At 42.5% G+C, this 18396-nt stretch overlaps 1 protein-coding gene across 3 annotated transcripts in view; it reads right to left on the bottom strand.

Annotated features, from left to right (window-relative positions):
* LOC133639331 (uncharacterized) overlaps positions 1-18396 on the bottom strand; it is a 46961-nt gene that overhangs the window by 27305 nt on the left and 1260 nt on the right. For all 3 annotated transcript variants that reach the window (XM_062032592.1, XM_062032579.1, XM_062032570.1), the window contains exon 2: positions 10694-10857. In XM_062032592.1, coding sequence (XP_061888576.1) covers positions 10694-10825 — 132 coding nt within the window. In that variant the 5' untranslated portion in view covers positions 10826-10857. The remainder of the gene's footprint in view (positions 1-10693; positions 10858-18396) is intronic.

Genomic DNA, 18396 nt, shown 5'->3' on the forward strand with positions numbered 1-18396 from the left:
CCAATATATGACTAATTTGCATGTTGATAAGCAACTAATTAATGGTGAATATGTTCCCCATACTAAAGTGTTACCATGTTTTATTACTGGTGCACAAAATGAACCGTGCATGAACATCACTTAGTTTAAAAAACAAAAACCAACACAGTGCATAAATCAGAATCAGAATAGTTTTATTGCCATTGTTTGAGAACGGGTTCACAAACTAGGAATTTTTCTTGGTGCAAACGTGCGACATAAAACACATATAACACATATTTGGTAATAAAAAGAGCTGTAACTGAGCTATCAGATAGACTTAGAAGGAATTCAAAGAGCTGCTGTTAGGAGTTATTGTTCATTTGCCTGATGGCCGAGGGGAAAAAACTGTTCAGGTGGCGGAAGGTGTGGGTCTGGATGGACGGGGCGGTATAGCTCAGTTGGTAGAGCGGCCGTGCCAGCAACTTGAGGGTTGCAGGTTCGATCCCCGCTTCCGCCATCCTAGTCACTGCCGTTGTGTCCTTGGGCAAGACACTTTACCCACTTGCTCCCAGTGCCACCAACACTGGTTTAAATGTAACTTAGATATTGGGTTTCACTATGTAAAGCGCTTTGAGTCACTAGAGAAAAGCGCTATATAAATATAATTCAATTCAATTCAATTGAGCGTAGTCTCCTGGCTGAGGGGAGAATAGTGTATGTCCAGGGTGAGAAGAGTCAGCTGTGATCCGACCCACACGCCTCCTGGTCCTGGAGGAGAACAAGTCCTGGAGGGATGGGAGCTTGCAGCCAATCACCTTCTCAGCAGCACGTACGATGCGCTGCAGTCTATTCTTATCCTGGACTGTGGCGCCGGGGAACCACACTGTGATGGAGGAGGTCAGGATGGACTCTATGATGGCGGAGTAAAACTGCACCAGCATCTCGGTCGGCACCTTCAGTTTCCTCAGCTGCCGCAGGAAGTACATCCTCTGCTGGGCCTTCTTGATGAGGGAGCTGATGGTCAGCTCCCACTTGAGGTCCTGGGTGATGGTGGTGCCCAAGAAACGGAAGGAGTCCACAATGGGGACGGGGGTGGGAGAGTCAATCAGGGTGAGGGGGGATGGTGGGGCTGTGACTTTCCTGAAGTCCATGATCATCTCTACTGTTTTCTGGGCGTTCAGCTCCAGGTTGTTGAGGCTGCACCAGAACGTCAGCCGGTCCACCTCTCTCCTGTAGGCGGACTCATCGCCATTCGAGATGAGCCCGATGAGGGTGGTGTCATCCGCAAACTTGAGCAGTTTTACGGATTGGTGACTGGAGGTGCAGCAGTTTGTATACAGGGAGAAGAGCCAGGGGGAGAGTACACAGCCCTGAGGAGTACCAGTGTTTGTGGTTTGACTGTCCGAGACAATCTTCCCCAGCCGTACGTGCTGTCTTCGGTCTGTCAGGAAGTCATTAATCCAACTGCAGAGGGAGTCGGGCACGCTGAGCTGGTAGAGCTTGTCTCGTAGCAGTCCAGGGAGGATGGTGTTGAAGGCAGAGCTGAAGTCCACAAACAGGATCCTAGCGTAGGTTCCTGGGGAGTCCAGATGCTCCAGGATGAAGTGGAGGGCCAGGTTCACTGCATCATCCACAGACCTGTTGGCTCTGTAGGCGAACTGCAGTGGGTCCAGGAGGGGGGCAGTGATCTCCTTGAGGTGGGGCAGGACCAAGCGCTCAAAGGACTCCATGACCACAGACGTCAGCGCGACCGGCCTGTAGTCATTTAGTCCTGTGATCCGTGCTTTCTTGGGGACAGGGACAATGGTAGAGGTCTTAAAGCAGGACGGCACGCGGCATAGCTCCTGAGAGGTGTTAAAAATGTCAGTGAAGACAGGAGCCAGCTGGTCCGCACAGTGTCTGAGAGTGGAGGGGGAGACACCATCCGGCCCGGGGGCCTTCCGCGTATTCAGCTTCAAGAACTGCCGGCGTACACCCTCTTCTTTGATGGAGAGGGTCTTTACAGTCTTATGATGTTTTTGGAGTCCTGTGATGTCATTGGAGTACTTTGAGTCCTTTAACTCCTTTAATGAAGTGCTGGCATTGTTGGGGGGGTGGGGGGTGATTGTGGGGAGAGCATGGCTTTGATGAGCTGAAGGCCGTTCATGACGACAGTAATGTGTGTTAAGGCCCTGAGCGAGAGGGGGGTTTTGGGCTTATAGTTCGTAAGGGCCCATAGACCTCTCCAAACTGCCGCAGAATCATTGGAGCGGAACTGTTCCTGTAGACGGTTAGAGTACACAGATTTAGCTTTCTCCACTTCCCTGGTGAAGTGGTGCTTCGCTTCTCTGTATGTACTTCGGTCCCCGCTTCTCCACGCAGCCTCCTTCTTCTTGCGCAGCTGTCGGAGCTTGGGTGTGAACCAGGGCTTGTCGTTGTTATAACAAACCCTGGAGCGCGTTGGAATGATGCGCGCCTCATTGAACTGTATGTGTGAGGTCACAGTGTCCGTATACTCGTCCAGATTGTTCGTGGCCGCTCCAAATGCCTCCCAGTCTGTTGTTTCCCAACAAGCACGCAACTCGTCCACAGACTCGGCGGTGAAACACTTAATGTTCTTCATAACAGGTTTAGCCAGTTTCAGTCTCTGTCTGTATGAAGGGATTAAGTGCACCATCACGTGATCTGATAGTCCAACAGCAGCGCGCGGGACTGCATGAAAAGCCTTGCTCAATGTAGTGTAGCAGTGATCCAGCGTGTTCTCCTCTCTGGTCGGGCATTTAATAAACTGTCTATACTTTGGTAATTCCTGGCTCAAATTTCCCTTGTTAAAGTCACCAAGCACGATAACAAGACAGTTAGGAAAAGACCGTTCCACATGTAAGATCTGTCCTGCGAGCGCGCGCTGAGCGTCACGCACGTCCGCGCCGGGCGGGATGTAAACAGCCACGAGAATGAATGAAACAATCTCACGCGGTGAGTAAAAGGGCTTACAGTGGATGAAGAAATATTCCAGAGAAGAAGAACAGTGTCTGGAAATCACTATCACGTCTGTACACCAGCTATTGTTGATAAAGAAGCAGAGTCCACCGCCTCTTTTTTTGCCAGAGAGCGCCGCGTCTCGGTCCGCGCGGAGGAAATGAAAGCCCTCCAGTTGAAGCGCGCTGTCCGGGACACTTGCGCTCAGCCAAGTCTCCGTGAAACATAACACACAGGATGAGGAGAAGTCCTTGTTCCTTCTCATCAGCAACGCTAGCTCGTCCATCTTGTTGGCAAGTGAGCGGACGTTGGAGAGGAAGATGCCTGGTAGAGGCATGCGTAATCCCCGTCCGCGAAGACGGACAAGTGCGCCCGCTCCCTTTCCTCTTCGATGCGGTTTCCCTCTTTTGAGCACAGAATGGACCAAATCCGCAGCTGACGCTAAGATGACTGGTAACAAGTCCATAGGGATGATGGATCTGATGTTCAGTAGCTCTTCACGGGTGTAAGAGCACCCGGAAACACAATTTATGTACAAAAACAAACAAAACAGAGCGCATGAGAGCACCGAGGCAGCCTTCATCGGCGCCATGATGATGACGCACAACAAATGACACACCTGCAAATTAGTCTAAATTCTGCTGTTGCCGTATCCGTAATACGGCGATATGGAGAAGTTTTTATTTACACGATGAGTCGGGTGTGTCTTGACCTCCACCGAACCCCTAAGCCCGACTCACCGAACCCCTAGTGTTCGATCAAACCCAGGTTAAGAACCACTGAACTACTGTGTTGATTCAAGAGTGATATATTTTTCCAAGACATTGGTCTTAAAGTGTTTTTTAAATGTGTGAATGGAACTGGAACATTTTAAGGAATCATCACAGTTGAACCCCCCTAAAAGAAACACATAAATTTTTTAAGCTTGTATCAAGTCAGCATACCTCTAAGATGGTGCCAAATGTCGAAAGCCATGTTATCAGGTGTAAACAAATAAAAATAGCTCAAGTGCAAGCATAAAAAGTTGGCCAACTAACTTTAGCATGATGAAAAGTTAGCGTGCTTCTAAAATGCTGATAGGTTTCGAAAGCCATGATGAATAAAATTAGCAAGAAATGCTAATGTCAACATGCTAATATAGAAGTTAGCATCCTCATGAGCTCCTACTTAGCCTCCTATTTTTTTGGTTCAAACAAATAAAATTAGCTAAAAAGATTGCGTAAAACATTTGGATGCTAACATTATAATAGGAACAGTTAGCATTCTTGCAAGAAACCGAAATGTATAAAGACCCAGTATATTTAATTTTTACACTTATTTGTGAGGCTCAAAGTAAATAATCTTTGCCACGTAGATTGTATTTTCAGTGATGCTGTTGTCTTGTAGGATATTACAAAAAGTATGTCCAAAAACCTTTTGGATTCAGCTGTAAAAAAGTGTCCTTTTGGTAACTTTGGGGGTTAAATCTTTCTAATTTCTTATGAGATAATGCCCGAATCTTAAATGATAGGTAATTAGCAGTGTCACACAACAAGACAAGTACCAATCAAAATAATCAGAAGTACTAAAAAAGTGTGTTAACTATAGAAAATTGTAACACAACTGGCTGCTCAGTACGATACACAGGTAAGTAATTAGTAATTAATTGCACATTAATAATACAAATATAATTATAGATTTCTGTAGCATATTTATAGTGCCTGTTTTTATCAGATCTCAAAAAATATTCTAAAAAAATCTAATTTCGGTATAAAAAAGAAGAAGAATATATACAAAAAGTTTTATGAAAAAATCCACAAAAAAAAAATTAAAGATTTGATAGAAGTATTTAGACCCTTTTCAAAGCAGCCAGTTAGATATCATTTGACTATAGTAAGCATATTGTCAGGGACTGCTGTCGGTCTTGAAACCCATGATGCAGAGATGGCAGGCGTAGCGCAGGAAAAACATGACTTGAATGTCAAAAAACAAATAGCGCAACTGGTCGGTGCACATGCTGGGGAAACAGGCTAGAGGAAACAGGAAACAGCCACCAAGAAACAGGAAACAGGTCACAGGGTACAATCATCGAGCCCTGACTGGAGGGCGAGGCAGGCATAAATAGTAGCCCGATTGGCAATTGCAACCAGGTGTGCCATTGATTGATTGATTGAAACTTTTATTAGTAGATTGCACAGTTCAGTACATATTCCGTACAATTGACCACTAAATGGTAACACCCGAATAAGTTTTTCAACCTTTTTAAGTCGGGGTCCACGTAAATCAATTCATAGCCAGGCTGCCAATCAGGGACAGGTGAGGGAAACGAGCACTCAGAGAGACATTCAGGAAATAAACACAAACACAGAGGAAAACCCCAAAATAACTAAACTGTCAGTAACAAGCCTGACACAGATACTAACAAATAATGTTTTGCAAAAACCTTTCTGTCACCTCTACAATTACATCTTTTTATTTTATTGTACAGTTCTACATTTCCCTATATATTTGTGTGACAGTTGAGGTTATACCAGTGGTTCTTAATCTGGGTTCGATCGAACCCTAGGGGTTCGGTGAGTCGCCCTTAGGGGTTCGGCGGAGGTCAAAACACACCCGACTCATCGTGTAAATAAAAACTTCTCCCTATCTGCGTATTACGGATACGGCAACAGCAGAAGTCACACTGATTTGCAGGTGTGTAATTTGTTGTGAGTTTATGCACTGTGTTGGTTTTGTTGTTTGAACAAGGTGATGTTCATGCACGGTTCATTTTGTGCACCAGTAAAAAAACATGGTAACACTTTACTATGGGGAACATATTCACCATTAATTAATTGCTTATTAACATGCAAATTAGTAACATATTGGCTCTTAACTAGTCATTATTAAATACTTATTAATGCCTTATTCGGCATGGCCTTATTATAACCCTAACCCTCTAACCCTCTAACCCTGGCCCTAACCCTCTAACCCTAACCCGAACCCTAACCCTAACCCTAACCAAATAACTCTAAATTAAGTCTTTGTTACTTAGAATATGTTCCCCTAGTGTCCAAAAAACTCTAAATTAAGTCTTTGTTACTTAGAATATGTTCCCCATACTAAAGTGTTACCAAAAACATATAACTTTGTCCTGGGTATGACTCAAAACTGCATCCGGTGATGAGGCTTCAGTTCGGGAGTTCTGGAGTTCTGGGGAAGGTGGAGTTACCCCTCAGTCATCATTACTCCCAGGTCCACTCTGACCCGGGGTGGTAGTACCTGTCAGGGTCCCAGCTATGGGTTAAAATAGCTTGCAGAGACCGCCTCAAAAGTCTCTGCCTCATTGACCAGTGCCTACTGGCTAACCACTTGGTTATAGGCTACGGGAGAAAACCCCTAAAGAAAAATCTGTGGCGAGGACCCGCATTAGGCAGTCACCAACAGACCGGTGCTCTGGCAGTCCTCTGCAACACCATGCGGCAGAAGGTCGTCATGAGCTTTTCATGCCACTGGAGGACGCCACATGGGGCCAAGACAAAACAGTGCGGGTAGAGACTGCGCACTTCTACCACCACTTAAATCAATTCACTGCGCAGGTGTTTTGCTCCTCCTCAGCACTACCCCCAACCTCCCCGCCCTCAAGTCCTGCGGCGATGGGGAAGGGTGGCTGGTACAGGTCAAGGATGTGACTGGCAGTACCTAGCCCAACCCTGCACGTAGGCGGCGTGCGAGTGAAGGTCGCTGTGGCATGGGATGGAACAGCATGCCTCCCCGGCAGCTTCGCACGTGACTGAGCAGCACCGCTCTGCTCACCCTGAAATGGGAAGGGCCTAGAAAAGGTGGCCTAAAAATGGTCCGTTCCTCATCGCCCGGGCAGCCTACCGCAGCTGCCGGGCCATCCCTTTATGCGGTCGAAAACAATCGTACAAGAGAAACAAAATTCCCTTCACAATAGAGTCATGGAACGTCCGCACACTTCTGGATGTGCGTGATCTCTCCTGCCGCCCGCAGCGAAGAACAGCACTCGTTGCGCATGAACTAAACCGATACGGCATTGACATAGCCGCCCTGAGCGAAACCCGCTTACATGGGGAAGACTCAATTACGGAGGCGGGAGAAGGCTACACTTTCTTCTGGAAGGGTCATCCAGAAGGCTCCCGTCGTCTACATGGAGTGGGTTTTGCCGCCAGGACAAGCCTTCTTCACAATATCCCAGAGTCTCCAGTGGGTATAAGCGAAAGGCTCATGACGTGGCGTGTACCACTCACCAAAAATCGCCATGTCACCCTTATCAGCGCCTACGCCCCAACCCTGGATGCAGACCTCGAGAGCAAGGACACATTCTATGCCTCACTAAACTCCGCCATTGAGGGAACGCCTCCCACCGACAAGCTCATACTCCTCGGGGATTTTAACGCGAGGGTGGGCTCTGGACCGGAACACTTGGTCAGCACGGGGTTGGTAGGCTTAATGATAATGGGCTTCGCCTCCTTACACTCTGCTCTGAACATCAGTTGATCATCACCAACACCCTGTTCCAGCTCAAGGATAAATTCAAGACCTCCTGGCAACATCCTCGCTCCAAACATTAGCACCTCCTCGACTATATTATCACCCGTCGTAGAGACAGGAAGGAGGTCCTAATCTCCAGAGCGATGCGTGGAGCGGACTGCTGGACTGACCATCGAAAGATCAGAGCCAAATTTCAGATGGAAGTCCGCCCCCAACTGAAGAAAACATCACGAAACAAGAGACTCAACTGTGAAGCACTCAAATCCAAGCAATCTGTAGACCAACTTAGAGCACAGCTTGCAGAACATTTGTCTGCAATCCCTGATACCTACCTGGACCCTGACATCAACACCTGCTGGAGCTCCCTAAGAACTGCCATCCATCAGGCAGCAGAGGAGTCCCTTGGGTACACCAGGCGTAAACATCAGGACTGGTTTGACAACAGTGCACCGGATATCCATAAACTTCTCCAGGCAAAACACAAAGCCCATGCTGCTTACCTGGCCAACCCACAATCCATCACACTAAAGACTCGACTCTTCTCCATAAGATCCGAAGTCCAGCGTACCCTCAGAGCCATGGAAAATGACTGGTGGATCAAGAAAGCCAGTGAGATCCAACTTTATGCTGACACAAACAATTCCCATGGATTTTATGATGCCGTCAAATCCATATATGGTCCACAGAGAAAAAACATAACCCCAGTCAGATCGGCAGACGGAGTCACCCTCTATAAGGACACACCCCAGATCCTAAATAGATGGGCTGAACATTTCAACACTCTCCTTAACTCCGAAAAGCCCTCTGACCAGGACATTTTCACCAATTTCCCAACCACTCCCCCTGTCGACCACCTGGACTCCCCGCCTACCTTTGCTGAGGTCCTAAAAGCCATCAAGGGCCTAAAAAACAACAAAAGCCCAGGCCCTGACGGTATCCCAGCTGAGGTGCTGAAGTTTGGTGGCTATCTCCTCACCCGCCGGCTTCACCAATTGATTGATTCCATCTGGTCCTCTGAAGCCATCCCCCAGGAATGGAAAGATGCTGTTATAATAACCATCTTTAAGAGGAAAGGTGACAAAGCCGACTGTGGAAACAGCAGAGGAATTTCCCTGCTCTCGGTTGCTGGGAAAGTTCTTGCCCGGGTCATGCTCTCTCGTTTAGTTACTCACATCTCTGAGAACATCCTGCCTGAATCACAGTGTGGATTCAGAAGAGATCGCAGTACTACTGACATGATCTTTGTAGCCAGGCAGGTACAAGAAAAGTGCCGGGAACACCACCAGGATCTGTACATCGCCTTCATCGACCTGTCCAAGGCATTTGACACTGTAAACCGGAATCTCCTCTGGGACTTACTGGGAAGGCTGGGGATTCCGCCAAAGTTCCTCAACATCCTGAGACAACTTCACGATGGAATGCGAGCCTGTGTCCGCATTGGAGGCCAGCAATCCCCCTCTTTTAATGTGAAAGTCGGGGTCAGGCAGGGATGTGTCCTAGCCCCTGTCATATTCAACCTCTTTCTCTCAGCAGTCACCCTCCTCACACACAAAGCTCTGGGAACCACAGATGGCATCCACATACAGTTCCGGCTGGACGGCAGTCTCTTCAACATCCAGCGCCTCCAGGCCTTCACTAAAATTACAAAACAACAGATCCTAGAACTTCAGTATGCTGACGATTGTGCTCTCCTTGCCCATACGCCAGAATCTCTACAACGTGCACTTAACGTGGTCTCATCCACATACAGTGCCCTAGGACTCAAGGTCAACATTTCAAAAACACAGATCATTGCGCAACACTCTACCCACCAGTCAGAAGTGCCTGTCTTTAACATTGATGGTCAGCAGCTCACCATCGTTCCACATTTCACCTACCTCGGAAGTGTCCTGTCCCCCACCTGTAACATCGATAATGACATCCAGGTCCGTGTTGGTTTAGCGTCTGCTGCCTTCGGTAGGCTCAAAACCAGAGTCTTCCTGAACAGAAACCTGATAGTTTCCACCAAAGCAGCTGTTTACAAAGCAGTTTGTCTGTCCACACTGCTATACGGTTCGGAAGCCTGGACCCCTTACCAAAGGCACGTCAGAATCCTGGAGAGATACCACATCCGCTGCCTGCAACGGATCCTGGGTCTGACCTGGGAGGACAGAGTCCCACATGTGGATATTTATGACCGGACCCAAACACCCAGCATCCAAGTGTTCCTTGCGCAAAGACATCTGCGCTGGGTGGGGCATGTAATCCGCATGCCCGCCCAGAGGCTCCCCCGACAGATCCTCTACGGCCAACTCCAGGAAGGCTGTAGGTCTCCTGGGGGTCAGCGGAAACGCTACAAGGACCACATAAAAACCCTCCTGAAGCGCTGTGCTATCCAGCCTTCCGCACTGGAAGTCTTGGCTGCTGATCGCCACACATGGCGCAACTGCAGTCACGCCGGCATTGCTCATCTCCAAGAGCAGACCACTGAGAGGAGAAAACAACAACGTTTACAGCGACATCAGCGCGCTGCAGGGGCCCCCCTCTCAAGTGTGGACTACATCTGCCCCACATGTGGCAAACCATGCGGGTCGCGCATTGGCCTGCACAGCCACATGCAAAGGCATATACAAAACCCCCCTCAATAACCCATTACTGGAGCAACGTCATCATCGTAATCGATGGACAGCCAAAGAGAGAGTGAAGAAGAGTTCATGCACGGTTCATTTTGTGCATCAGTAAAAAAACATGGTAACACTTTACTATGGGGAACATATTCACCATTAATTAGTTGCTTATTAACATGCAAATTAGTAACATATTGGCTCTTAACTAGTCATTATTAAATACTTATTAATGCCTTATTCGGCATGGCCTTATTATAACCCTAACCCTCTAACCCTGGCCCTAACCCTCTAACCCTAACCCGAACCCTAACCCGAACCCTAACCAAATAACTCTAAATTAAGTCTTTGTTACTTAGAATATGTTCCCCTAGTGTCCAAAAAACTCTAAATTAAGTCTTTGTTACTTAGAATATGTTCCCCATACTAAAGTGTTACCAAAAACATATAATAATTGTCTTGAATTTGAAAAAAAAGGAGGGTTCGGTGAATGCGCATATGAAACTGGTGGGGTTCGGTACCTCCAACAAGGTTAAGAACCACTGGGTTATACAAAAAGCGAGGTCTCGCACAGGGTGCCAATAATGCAAGAACGGTTACAGACTCGTTCAACAGCATGTAATCAACTTTTTCCAGTCGCAGAAAGATGAGCGAAAAACCGAAGCGAATTAACAGCGTGGAAAAAAAAAGTTTCCTACCGACTGTCCTCCATCACTCTGCATGGGCTCCACATGGACCGTGAGTCCCAGGGAAGAGGCCTCGTAGGCGGGCACAATGAAGAGCAGAGCCAGGGTCTGCAACACGATTGTCAGCGTGAGTCTGTAAACCATCTCCGCTCCTTATTCACACAGCGATGTTACACCTACGGGAAACACACAGGGTTAAACATTTTACCAGTTAAAATCTATTGCAGGATGATAGTAAGTAGTACTTGGTTATGTACTCATGTACTTATGTACTCACCTACAACTAACACTCACATCTAAGGAAAAAGCTACCCAGCAGGCACAAGACATTAAAACAAAGTTGAGAACTGGTTGAATAAGGTCCTAACGTTGAGCAACTCAAACCTAACGTTGGAACAACATGCTTTTTGACTACGTTTAATCAATGTTGAGTTCTGACGTTGATTTGACCTTTGAATTTGTCATTTCCCAAACAATATTTTACAACACAAATACAACATTGAAACAACATGCTTTTTGACGACATTTATTCAATGTTAGATTGTGACGTTGATTTGACCATTAAATTTTGGTCATTTCCCAACCGATATTGTACAACCTAAAAACAACGTTAAAACAACCTTTTTTTTGACGTTTATTCAATGTCAGGTTGTGACGTTGATTTGACCATTGAATTTTAGTCATTTCCCAAACAATATTTTACAACACAAATACAACGTTGAAACAACATGCTTTTTGACGACATTTATTCAATGTTAGATTGTGACGTTGATTTGACCATTAAATTTTGGTCATTTCCCAACCGATATTGTACAACCTAAAAACAACGTTAAAACAACCTTTTTTTTTACGTTTATTCAATGTCAGGTTGTGACGTTGATTTGACCATTGAATTTTAGTCATTTCCCAAACAATATTTTACAACACAAATACAACGTTGAAACAACATGCTTTTTGACGACATTTATTCAATGTTAGATTGTGACGTTGATTTGACCATTGAATTTTGGTCATTTCCCAACCAATATCGTACAACACAAATACAACGTTGAAACATGCTTTTTGACGACATTTATTCAATGTCACGTTGTGACGTTGATTTGACCATTGAATTTTGGTAATTTCCCAACCAATATTGTACAACCTAAAAACAACGTTAAAACAACCTTTTTTTGACTACCTTTATTCAATGTCAGGTTGCGACGTTGATTTGACCATTGAATTTTGGTCATTTCCCAACCAATATTTTACAACACAAATCCAACATTGAAATAGAATGCTTTTTGAAGACATTTATTCAATGTTAGATTGTGACTTTGATTTGACCATTGAATTTTGGTCATTTCCCAACCAATATTGTAAAACACAAATACAACGTTGAAACAACATGCTTTTTGACGTTGTTTATTCAATGTCAGGTTGTGACGTTGATTTGACCATTGAATTTTGGTCATCAATTTACAAATACATTACTTTGTTTAGAAGTCAGTTTTGAAAAAACATATTGAACCGGTGGCCTCAGAAATCTGATATATCAATAAATTTAGTGGCCTGCACACTGGCAAGAATAGAATACAACTTTGCCCAGCAGGCACAAGACATTGAAACAATGTTGAGAACTTGTTGAATTAGGTCCTAACGTTGAGCAACACAACATGCTTTTTGACAACTTTTAATCAATGTTGGGTTCTGACGTTGATTTGACCGATGAATTTTGGTCATTTCCCAACCAATATTATACAACACAAAAACAAACGTTGAAACAACATACTTTTTGACAACATTTAATCAATGTCAGGTTGTGATGTTGATTTGACCATTGAATTTTGGTCATTTCCCAACCAATATTGTACAACACAAAAACATTGTTGAAACAACATGCTTTTTGTCAACGCTTATTCAATGTCGGGTTGTGACGTTGATTTGACCATAGAAATTTGGTCGTTTCCCAACCAACAACGTGGATCCAACGTTGGACACCAACATTGTCTCAATTTACAAATACACCTACTTTGCAACGTTGTTTATAAGTCAGTTTTGAAAAAACATATATGTTTAATCAACGTTGTATCAATGTCTTGTGCTTTTTGGGTATGATGTAAAATCCGCATAAGTTGTTTTACGAGAATGTGGCAGCTTTTCCTTTAAAACGTGGAAGAAATGTATGGTGAAGAACGAAAAGATTGTCATTAATGAAGAATGAAAGTTCATACAGTAATGTAAAAAAGTGGTCATTTAACAACATGTGAAACGTATAACGGCTATTTTATTGAACCGGTGGCCTTGGAAATTTGATACATCAATAAGTTTAGTGGCCTGCACATTGACAAGAATAGAATAGAACTTTACCCAGCAGGCACAAAACATTGAAACAACGTTGAGAACTTGTTGAATTAGGTCCCAATGTTGAAACATGCTTTTCGACAACCTTTGATCAATGCTGGGTTCTGACATTGATTGGACCATTGAATTAGGTTTATTTCTCAACCAATATTCTACAACACAAATAAAACATTGAAACAACATGCTTTTTGACAACATTTATTAAATGTCAGGTTGTGACGGTGATTTGACTATTGAAATTTGGTCATTTCCCAACCAACAACGTGGGTCCAATGTTAAACACCAATGTTGTCTCAATTTACAAACACAGCTATTTTGCAAACTAAGCTTTAAAAGACATATGTATAATCAACATTGTATCAATGTCTTTCAAACAACAATAAGCACACATGAGCACGTATTACAACACACTAAAACTCGAGACTTGCAAAATCGGGCATCCGGCCCAAAGCTGCAGCCTTTAGGGCCTTTAGGCCCATCATACCACTGGGGGGTGAATCGGCAAAAGCGTGGGATGGCGGTGGGGTGTATGTGTGCATATGAGTGTAGTAGTAGTTTGTCCATAAGCCTGGAACTCGATCTGATTCCATCTTTTAAAAACACAATTTAAAAGATTAATCTATCTTGAAGACTGGAAAACCAGCATTTGTTGCCTGTCTTGGCATCTTAAAATAAGACTATGAGATATAATCATTAAAATCCCTTAGAAATTTTATATCTTTACTAGTACTGTAAAATTATATATACTTTTAAATCAGATTAATTGCACATATGAATTTGGATTAATCTTATTTTTGAAAAAAAGACCTCAATATTTGAACACAAATGCAATTTTGTTGTCAGAATGTCGTACATTTTTCATATGTGTTCCTTTGATGCACTACATTTATTTGCTCAAAACCTAATAACAGATTTATATCTTGCAGTCCAGTCAGACCGTGTTTGGAAGTGAGATCTTTGCACGGATGTATGCATTGACCTGATCACTGACCTGACCACAACCCGTGCCACCTTTTACGGAACCAACGACGGTTAAGGGAAAAGATCATCTACGGTATTTACAATATTTTTTACTTTAAGTTTGTTTTCTCGACAAAAAACAATGAAGTTAAAATCCACATGTTAGTCGTGTCCTTGTTTGTACCCAGTCCTGTTACACTAGCAAATTACACTACACCCCTTGACAGTCACTATATATCTGCAGTATATTTCATGTATTTGTGTATTCTATGCTACACACTCACCCCTCTTGCTTTCAGTCCTGAGGTAGGAAGTTGTCTTAGATGGAACAAACAAAAAAAAAAACTGAAATGTAAGTTAATTCTGAAAGAGTTTCAACAAGAATATGGTCCCAATGCGGTGGAATGGCCCTTCAGACGGTCCTATAGACGTATGGGGGAGCATGTAGGTGTCGGTGGGTTACACCTTGAAGTTTGCTCGGTCACGTGAACCAAATAGTTTGAATGAGTCATCTTAGAAATTCAGGTTTTTGAGTACTTTGGTGGGGAATTTTTGTGAGTCTGTTGAGCAGAGCGAAAAATGCAGGTTTTCCTTTAAATGGGGGTTAAGGTACAGGATCTCTCTTAGCTGTCTGTACCTTAATGGTTTGAAAATGAAAAGTAGAGGTAGATGGATCGATCCAAATATCGATAGATACCAAGGGTAGTATCTGTGTCAGGCGTGGTGAGATCGACATTTTTCAGTTCTCTATTATGTTTTTTCTCATACATATTTGTAATTGTTGTGTTGTTCATATTGTTTAGTGCAGAGGTGTCAAAGTTGTTTTCACTGAGGGCCACATCGCAGTTATGTTTGGCCTCAGAGTGCCGCTTCTAACAGTGAATACTATTATTACACAATTTTTTTATGCATTTTATTAGTAGATTTTTTTTAAAACTAAAATGTAAAAAAAATATGGTAAGTTGCAATAATTTCACCTCAAAATGTAGTGTATATTACTGTAAATGGAAAAACAGTACTGCTGTTATGGTAAAAAAAAAAGGCAGCACAGTGGCCAGAATTTGTTTTTTTTTACTGTAAATAAAAAAAACTGCAATTTTACAGTAAAAAATTGGCACCTGAGCTGCGAGTTGTTTTTTCAGTTCAGTTCAGTTAATTTCGAACATGCATACACGATACAATGTAATGCATCACACATTTCAAGTTGTTTCATTACAGCACGTCCGAAAAGGAGTAGGAAGAAGTAGAGCTGATTTATTCGTACCCCTTTTCATACCATAGCAATTTTATCCAATTTCCTTGTTCTCTGTAACAGAACAGTGAACAAATAAATAATACATTAATAATATACCATAGTAAGCAAAGAAATAATAAATACATAAATCATCTTTGTCTCAATAAAAAAAGGAGGAAAAAAAGGGTTCAAGACGTTCATCATAATTCTAGTTCTGTGTACTTTGTGAACACTTGTAGTTTGAACCGTCTCTTAAACTGAATCATATTCGTGCTTTGTTTGATTTCTTTGGTTAATCAGTTCTATAATTTAATTCCACATACAGATATGCTAAAGGTTTTAAGTGTTAATTTTTTTTTTTACCGCAAATCAACAACTGTAGATTTTTCGGTGTATTACTGTAAATGCCAAAACGGCACCACAGGTTATTACAGTAAAAAAAATACTGTTTTTTTTATTTAGAGAAAAATGCTGTAAAAACCTCAGTAAATTTCACAATTTTACCATGAAATCTATTGCTACTTTTACATTGCACAATCTGATGAATAACTTGCTTTGAAATCATTATTATTAGTGAAATGGTTTGATAATATTTGATATCTATTTGATATTGGATCAATTACACAATGTTCAGTATCGCTTAATCCTAATTAATAGGTGCTTTAATAATCCATGTCCCTTGGTATGGTATCAATTTAGACTTAGATTTAGACAAACTTTAATGATCCACAAGGGAAATTGTTCCACACAGTGGCTCAGTTACAAAGGATGGAAAGGATAATGCACACAAGGGCACAAAAAGAGGGTGAAAACAAAAAGGTATAAAAAGGTATAAAGTAGACTAAAATTAACTAAAAGGGTAACTTAAAAGCTTGTAAAAAGTGTGCAGCAGTGACTCAGTTTCATATTTTCATGCATTGTTGTGTTTGAAGAGAAGAGCGTCACAATGGAAACGGAGTGATGGAGTAACTGCCATACTTAATTACTATCTTGTCAACGTTTATGACAGGTTGGCATTTGGTACATGCGTCAAACAGACGTATGTAGCTGCCGCACACGTGACGCTTCGCCGTTTTGTATCCCCGTCCTTTTACTCCTGAAATACTTGACTTGCTAAAAGCAGTACAAGAAGAGCTTAAGGAGTCCATGAAAGTTCATTAAATTAATAATGTACACGGTACACCAAACAGTGTTGGGTAAGATTAAACCGCTTAGGTAATTTCTCGTAACATGGCTTCCATATTGAAATTGACATTTTAAACATGTCATTAACATTTCAACCAATGTTGCAGAACCGGATCAAGTTATTTCGAGCACGCAGGAATTGACAGTAGTAATTATCAATTTCGTTGGCAGAAGCACATTGATATCGGATGACGCAGCCTACTTCAATCGTACTCAAAGTAACCTTGATGAAACGTGAGAACCAACGTCCACTGTAGTAGACATTTGTGGTTCCTTGACAAGGGCAATTTTTTTCCCCCTTCAAAAATGTGTAACTGACAAAAGAAACTGACCAAAAAAACAAATGTCCACTGCAGTAGACAGTGTTTTGCTTATTTATTTTTTTTGTTCTTCAATATGTGCGACTGACAAAAGAAACAGACCAAAAACAAATGTCCATTGCAGAGGACACCGGCTCTAGGTAGGCATCCGTGTTTTGCTATTTTCTTCTACAAAATATGTAACCGAACGGCCTAAAAACAAATGTCTACTGCAGTAGACATTTGTGTTTTGCCCTTTTTTTTTTTGTTCTTCAAAATGTGCGACTGACAAAAGAAACAGACCAAAAACAAATGTTCACTGCATGCTCTTAGTTTGATTTTGGTTCTTTTGTCAGTTACACAATTTGGATACATTCATTCTCCAAAATATGTAAGTCTGACGCTTTTATTTTCCTATTTTTCCTGCTAAATCTGTAACACTGACTGGAGAAACCGACTCAATACAAATGTCCACTGCAGTGGACGCTTTTATTTTGCCATTTTTCACGCTAAATTTGTAACGCTGACTGAAGAAACCAACCAAAGACAATTGTCCACTGTAGAGGACGCTTTGCTATTTTTTTCCCTGCTAAATCTGTAACACTGACTGAAGAAACCAACCAAAGACAATTGTCCACTGTAGAGGACGCTTTGCTATTTTTTTTCCTGCTAAATCTGTAACACTGACTGAAGAAACCAACCAAAGACAATTGTCCACTGTAGGGGACGCTTTGCTATTTTTTCCCCCTGCTAAATCTGTAACACTGACTGAAGAAACAGACTCAATACAAATGTCCACTGCAGTGGACGCTTTTATTTTGCCATTTTTCCCGCTAAATCTGTAACGCTGACTGAAGAAACCAACCAGACAATTGTCCACTGTAGAGGACGCTTTGCTATTTTTTTCCCCTGCTAAATCTGTAACACTGACTGAAGAAACAGACTCAATACAAATGTCTACTGCAGTGGACGCTTTTATTTTGCCATTTTTCCCGCTAAATCTGTAACACTGACTGAAAAAAACCGGCCAAAGACAAATGTCCACTGTAGAGGACGCTTTGCTATTTATTTTTTCCTGCTAAATCTGTAACACTGACTGAAGAAACCGACTCAATACAAATGTCCACTGCAGTAGACTCTTTTATTTTGCCATTTTTCCCGCTAAATCTGTAACACTGACTGAAAAAAAACGACCAAAGACAAATGTCCATGTGGAGGACGCTTTGCTATTTTTTTCTTTCTGAAATTTTTTAATCAATTTTTTTTTTTTACTTCTTTCTGCTCCTTTTCATTCATATTTTACTTTAATGTTATGTCGATTTATTTTTATTTTGTTTGATTATTTATGAATGAAATCAACTGAAATGAATGAACAGACCAAAAACTGTCCACTGCAGTGGACGCTTTTATTTTGCCATTTTCCCTTCTAAATCTGTAATACTGACTGACGAAACAGACTAAAAACAAACATCCACTGTCAAGGACAAGTGTGTTTTGCTGGTTTTTGTCCTACAAAATTTGAAACTTGGACCAAAAACTGTCCTTTGCCATTTTTTCCTTCTAAATCCGCAACACTGACTGAAGAATCAGACCAAAGACACAATGTCCACAGCAGCGGATGCTTCTTTTTTGCCATTTTTTCCTGCTAAATCTGTAAAACAGAATGAAGACACAAACGTCCACTGTCGAGGACG

Source organism: Entelurus aequoreus, linkage group LG02 (assembly GCF_033978785.1).
Source record: "Entelurus aequoreus isolate RoL-2023_Sb linkage group LG02, RoL_Eaeq_v1.1, whole genome shotgun sequence".
Classification (NCBI taxonomy): domain Eukaryota; kingdom Metazoa; phylum Chordata; class Actinopteri; order Syngnathiformes; family Syngnathidae; genus Entelurus; species Entelurus aequoreus.